The sequence below is a fragment of the Humulus lupulus genome, chromosome 4 (assembly GCF_963169125.1).
Source record: "Humulus lupulus chromosome 4, drHumLupu1.1, whole genome shotgun sequence".
Lineage (NCBI taxonomy): Eukaryota > Viridiplantae > Streptophyta > Magnoliopsida > Rosales > Cannabaceae > Humulus > Humulus lupulus.
This window is the reverse complement of record NC_084796.1, coordinates 199,314,054-199,320,147: the sequence shown is the minus strand read 5'-3', so window position 1 is coordinate 199,320,147 and position 6,094 is coordinate 199,314,054. Positions and strand designations below refer to the sequence as shown.

The 6,094-nt window shown below is 36.6% G+C and overlaps 1 protein-coding gene and 1 long non-coding RNA gene across 2 annotated transcripts; both read right to left on the bottom strand.

Moving 5' to 3' along the window:
- Nucleotides 1–502: 502 nt before the first annotated feature.
- LOC133829357 (probable cadmium/zinc-transporting ATPase HMA1, chloroplastic) lies at nt 503–2,174 on the bottom strand. The gene is made up of 2 exons (XM_062259136.1): nt 1,681–2,174; nt 503–1,299 (listed from the first exon to the last, which is right to left on the bottom strand). Exons 1-2 carry the CDS (start codon nt 1,822–1,824, stop codon nt 1,093–1,095), a joined length of 351 nt encoding a protein of 116 aa, XP_062115120.1. The 5' UTR covers nt 1,825–2,174; the 3' UTR covers nt 503–1,092.
- A 473-nt stretch (nt 2,175–2,647) lies between these two features.
- On the bottom strand, nt 2,648–4,664 carry LOC133829356 (uncharacterized). The gene is made up of 4 exons (XR_009891711.1): nt 4,287–4,664; nt 3,769–4,130; nt 2,832–2,982; nt 2,648–2,750 (listed from the first exon to the last, which is right to left on the bottom strand). It is a non-coding gene; the product is annotated as an uncharacterized LOC133829356 (long non-coding RNA).
- Nucleotides 4,665–6,094: the final 1,430 nt, after the last annotated feature.

Genomic DNA, 6,094 nt, shown 5'->3' with positions numbered 1-6,094 from the left:
TACAACACCAAAATTGCTCTAATGCCACAAACAGCTGGCACTGCTACCTCCTCATAAACAACTGCACTACCAAGGTCTCCATCCAACAGGTTAGTATTACTAGCAGAATGAGATCTTTTCACTGTCTCCCTCTGAAAACTAATATCCCCAAATTGGAGGATGGTTGGTTTGGTTCTTTGTTCTTTTGTGTTAATAGCATCATTGTCTGCTGAATTTGAGATGACTTTGAATGCCTTCTCTATTGGTTCGGCAATTAGGCATCCAGCTACCCTATTGGATCACAAAATCGGGATAATAAATGATAAGGCAATAGTGATACAACCAATATGAGTAAATAATTTAAAGATCACAGACCAAAAAGCTACTGTGAAAAGTAAATTCTATGGTCTAGTGACGCTACCTTCCGATAGGATGAGTGGTACCCTTCTCCATGGCAACTGCGACTGGAAGAGCTTCTTTCTCACAGTTTGGGATACAGCAGGTAGTCAAATTTAAGTTATTGTTTCCAGCCTGATGTCCATAAATTGGTTCAATTGCTTTGAATGCTAGTTTCCCTGACAGTGCAAATTAGGAAGGAAAAAAAAGAGCTGCATGAATAAGAATTCACAAGTTAACTCGAAAGTCAACCATTAAAAAACAGAAGATGAAAATTTCCCTGACAGTGCAAATTAGGAAGGAAAAAAAAGAGCTGCATGAATAGGAATTCATAAGTTAACTCGAAAGTCAACCATTAAAAAACAAGAAAAAGAAAGAATATACATGTAACAGATCAAGTATTTGAATATTTTTTATCTTGACACCTTCTAGTTGGAAGACCAACTTAACATTTCTTTACAGTATATATATGCATGTAATATGTATTATATATGAACAACAAGAAGCAATTTTTTGAAAGTACTGAAAATTAGAGATGTTACAATTTTTTTTTTTTTAAAAAAAAAAAGTTAAAGCTGAGCTCTGATTGAAACCAACAAATAAAAAAGGACCATTTTAAGGTAAGAGTAGGTGTTTCATAAAATTTTAAATCCCATAATGGGGTACGTCAAGAGAATGTAATAGATAGTATTAGAGTTAATGAGGGCACTGTATAAACTAAATACTACCTGATGTTCCAAACAATGGCCACTTGAAGAGAAATGGACCAATGAGAGCAATAGCTACAGACAAGACTACGACAACCTTGCTGTATTGCTCACCAAATTGGTTAAGCCACCTTTGAAGCTTTGGTTTATTCAAGCGTGCTTCTTCAATCAATTGTACTATCTTGCTGAGTGTTGACTCTTTCCACGTTTTTGTAGCCTGAATCAGAAATGATTTTAACAAATTAAAAAACAACAAAAGGATTTTTTTTAAAAATATCACCATCTCATTTCTTTCAGCATCCAAGCACCTTCATCATAAACAAACAGACTACTGGCACCATAATCTTTATAAATTTAATAAAATTGCCAATTCCTCCTATATTCCTATCAAACATCATGCTTCCATTCATTTTCATGAGGTATTGGCAAATCAGTAAATTTCACTAAAGATTATAAAATAAGACATTGTATAATGAAAAACAATCGGTTTAAGCTATGATTTACAAATCCAATAATCAGAGGAAAACACACACATAAACATTGACACCAATTTTCCCTTCATTGTGTTATATATCTATGAGAAAGTCCATAAACATACCTTCACAATTATCCTACCATCCAAATTTCTTGCTCCACCAGGAATCCTGTCTCCAACTTTAATCTCTAAAGGTTTGACTTCACCCGTCAAGTGTTCGATAGTAATGGTTGCATTGCCTTGAAAAACTTCATAGTCTACAGGCATAGACTAATCACAATAACAGCTTCTATTAAGTTGCTTTCATTCCAAGTATCAGTTAATCACAGTTTCCATATAAGATCCCTGTTATCTACTAATTAACATGATGAGTTAAAAAAAACGCTTTGTAACTTACAATGGCAAACTAAAAGAAATGATTAAATTAAGTGAAATGAAAAGAACATAGACAGAGCTAGATCATCGCTAAATGAATTCAGAAAGCTACAAATATGTATATATATATTTATATACGTATGTGTGTTTGTGTATTTTTCTTTCTTTTTCAATAACATCATCCAAAAATCACAATATTGATGAGTAACCACTTGACATCTATTACAACAGAGGATTAATGTTTTCACACCATAATTCTGAAAGATAGATAAACCCATTCATTTGATTGTCCATCACATTGGCAACATTTTCAGTCTTGAAATTGTTTTCAGACCATCATTCAAGCAGCAAAAAGCCATCCACATGATAGTCCAGGCACATGGATAGATTTTTTAGTGTTAAGAGACAGAGTAGTGCAAGTCAAGAACTCACATTAATGTGAAAAGTTTCAGAACATAACATGCATTTAAAGTTAATTGATCAACAGCTTGACTTTCACTAGGTTCAGAGAATATAAATCCTAAGAAAACAACAATAAAATCTATATTATACTCCTTTCACCCCAGAATTTGAACATTCTAGCTTACTATTCCAACAAACAAAACTGAAATGAATAAAATTAGCATCACATACCTCACCAGCTTCAACCAAAACATAGGACCCCACTTCTACATTATGTACAGGAACCCTTTTGTATGCCAAATCGTTTGTGTTAGGAAGTCTATCTTCATTCATATCGAGCACAAGAGCAGATTCGGGATGATTTTCCTTCAACTCTTTAACATCAATCATTGAACGGCTGGTGAAGTACTCTTCAGCTGCAGTCATCCCAGTGTTATATAATCAATTTTTTTTCCAAAACAATAAGCTATTATTAAACGTGATTGTGCATGGCTTACCTATATGAGCCAAATTAAACATGGGAAGAAGTAACCCTCCTTCTAAGGCATTCCCCATAAATACTGAAGCAAATGCCGCTAGAGCCATTAATACATGGATGTTAACTTTTCCACCACTAATGTCAATAAGAGCATAAAGTGCTGCAGAGACCTACATCCAAAGTTGAGTATATCGTAACTAATTGCTACTATAATCTTATATTCTTACGAACTAGGAAAACTATCAAACTCATATATAAACATACATAGTGTTTTTCACTTAAAAATACAACTATTTCTACAAAGACAGGTTATCTCAAAATCAGTTGGCATTCTGCTGTGAGAAAACCCCAGATGGTATATCATATTGCCACCGATTAAATTTCAATTTATAACAACATTGCAATGGATTCTGTAAAGAAAACAGTCAAATGAAAATCCCAGTTGATATAAACGCTACAAGTTATATAATTATGCAAGACCAACACAAAAATTGTGTCAACGGTCAACAAAATAATGCCAATACAAGCATGTTATAAGTTCAACTATAAATAATTTTACTCAAAATTCAAATTTTACCCCAACGAGAATGAAAGCATTCTGTAAAGGCTTCGCAACCATCTTTGGAAGCAAGTTTATAAATTATATATGTTCTTTTAACTTGTGCTGAAAAGCAACATAACCACAGTAAAACAAAGACCAAGGCAAGTGACTTGAGTGGAACTTGTAACAGTCCAAGAGAATGAACAAGTAAAAACTGGTACATATCACATATATATACAAATCTCTTAAACACACAAACAACGACATTTTTAATTTCACAATAGCATATTATCAAATGAGCCGAATATAAGTTTATATCAATGAAGCAAGTCAATAAACAATTAAAACTAAGTTCTCATCCAAAAATAAATGAGAGAAAACGATCCCAAGTAAAAAAGAAGATGAGAACACTTACACGCTTGCGTCCTCGCGACCCAGAAGCTTTACATGGGTACCCGATCTCAGCGAAACTAAGCAACTCTCAGAAAACTCATCGAGACCCATTATCCTACCGGGCCACCATGACCCGTTTCTGCGGTGGACCCAAACCAACCCGCCTACCGACGGGTCAATGCCCTTGTTACTGGTCTCACCGGCGCTTCCCATCTCAACCAAACCCTCCTACCCAAAAAGAAAAACCCAAAAGAAATCGAACCCTGATTCACCCAAACAAAGAGCCAATGTCAACCCTCCATTTTCTACCGCCCCAAAGTCCCAAAAATCACCCAGAGCCAGCGCCTAGCCTTCACAAACAAATGCACATCTTGTTTCTTGAACCTGAAGGGAACCAACCAAAAAATTAAAAATAAAATAAAAGAAAAAAAATCAAATATCGATTTCGCATACTGCGATACTCCAACAAAAAAAAATAATAATAAGCAAACCAGAAAAATAAATAAATAAAATTTTCAGTTCAGTGGAAAAAGAAATGACCTTATACGAGGGTTTATAGCAAAGAAAATATGTATTAAAACAGGGAAAGAAGATCTGGTATCTCCTTCCCTGAAAACCCAAACCGTGCTATAGTGAGAGGATATAGAGAGAGGGAGAAAGGAAAGATTGGGTGGGAGAAAAGTTTCTTTCTTCTTTATTTTATTTTATTTTACATGTGAAAAAAGTAGAGAGACTATATTATAGTCAGACAAAAAGCTTGCTATTTCAATTTAGCGGGAGTTCCTAAAGGTGCCCCCTTTTTTTCATTTGGTTTTGGACTTTACCACTTTTTAACCGTACTTACTATAATACTTTTTAAATAGTCTTATCTTCTTGTGTTATGGTCATAGGTGTTTGGTGTAGTGCGTCAGTTAAGGATTAAAGAAGAGGACATACTAAAGACCGCTTTCCGCACGAGATATGGACACTATGAATTCCTGGTTATGTCCTTTGGATTAACCAATGCCCCAGCAACTTTTATGGACATGATGACTATGGTTTTCAAGGACTATTTGGATAAGTTTGTGATTGTGTTTATCGACGACATTTTGGTGTACTCTTAATTAGAGATAGAGCATGAGCAGCATCTACGTTTGGTATTTAAGCAGTTGAGGAAGCAGAGGTTATATGCGAAGTTCAACAAGTATGAGTTTTTGCTACCGCAAGTCACATTTCTGGGCCATATTGTCAGCAAGTAGGGGATTCTGGTTGACCTAAGTAAGATTGAGGCAGTGAGAGATTGGCCTAGACCGAACAGTGTTTCTGAAGTTAGGATTTTTCTTAGGTTGGCAAAATATTATCCACAGTTTGTTGAGGGGTTCTCTAGGATAGCTACGTCGTTGACAAAATTGACAAGGAAAGAGACTAAGTATGTATGGACAGACAGGTGTGAGAATAGTTTCAAGAAACTGAAGCAACTTCTGATCACCACACCAGTGTTGAGTTTGCCGACGGACAATGAGAAGTTTGTGGTTTACTGTGATGCTTCCAGACAGGGTTTAGGGTGTGTGCTGATGCAAGCTGGAAAGGTGATAGCCTATGAATCGAGACAGTTAAAGGAGTATGAGTAGAGATATCCCACACATGATCTGGAGTTGGCAGAGGTGGTATTCACACTTAAGATTTGGAGACATTATCTGTATGGTGAGAAGTGCGAGATATACACTGACCATAAGAGTTTGAAGTACTTCTTTACTCAGAAGGACCTGAATATGCGCTAGAGATGATGGCTGGAGTTAGTAAAGGATTATGATTGTGATATCCTATACCATCCTTGGAAGGCTAATGCAGTGGCTGATGCATTGAGCCGGAAGGGCCTAGGGCAACTGTTTAGTTCGAGACAGATATCTGATAAGCTAGCTGAGGAGATGACTGGAGCGGATATAGAGTTGGTGGTTGGTCGGTAAGCCAACATCACTCTTCAGTCTACACTCCGTGAGAGGATCAAGGAGGCGCATGGGAAGGATTCCCAGTTGAGAGGGCACAGAGAGAATGTCTTAGTCGGAGCGGCTAAGGACTTTTCTATCTCGGAGATGGGTTACTAATGTACAAGGCTCAGATATGTGTTTCGACGGATTCTAAAATTCGGCGAGAGATCTTGGATGAATCGCATACCGCTCCCTATTCCTTACATCCGGGTATGACAAAGATGTACCAAGATTTGAGAGCTTTGTATTGGTGGTCGGGCTTGAAGAGGGATGTGGTGGATAATGTGGCCAAGTGCTTAACTTGTCAGCAAGTAAAGGCTGAACATTAAAGGCCAGCGAGGTTACTGCAGCCTCCAAGAATTCCAGAGTTGAAGTGGGAAG

What these genes read in the sequence shown, in the direction of transcription:
- LOC133829357 (XM_062259136.1), bottom strand. Translation starts at nt 1,824, where the DNA reads ATGCCTGTAGACTATGAAGTTTTTCAAGGCAATGCAACCATTACTATC. An exon ending in ATGGTAGGATAATTGTGAAG is followed by an intron (nt 1,300 to 1,680) that starts GTATGTTTATGG and finishes TTTCTGATTCAG; the next exon opens with GCTACAAAAACGTGGAAAGA.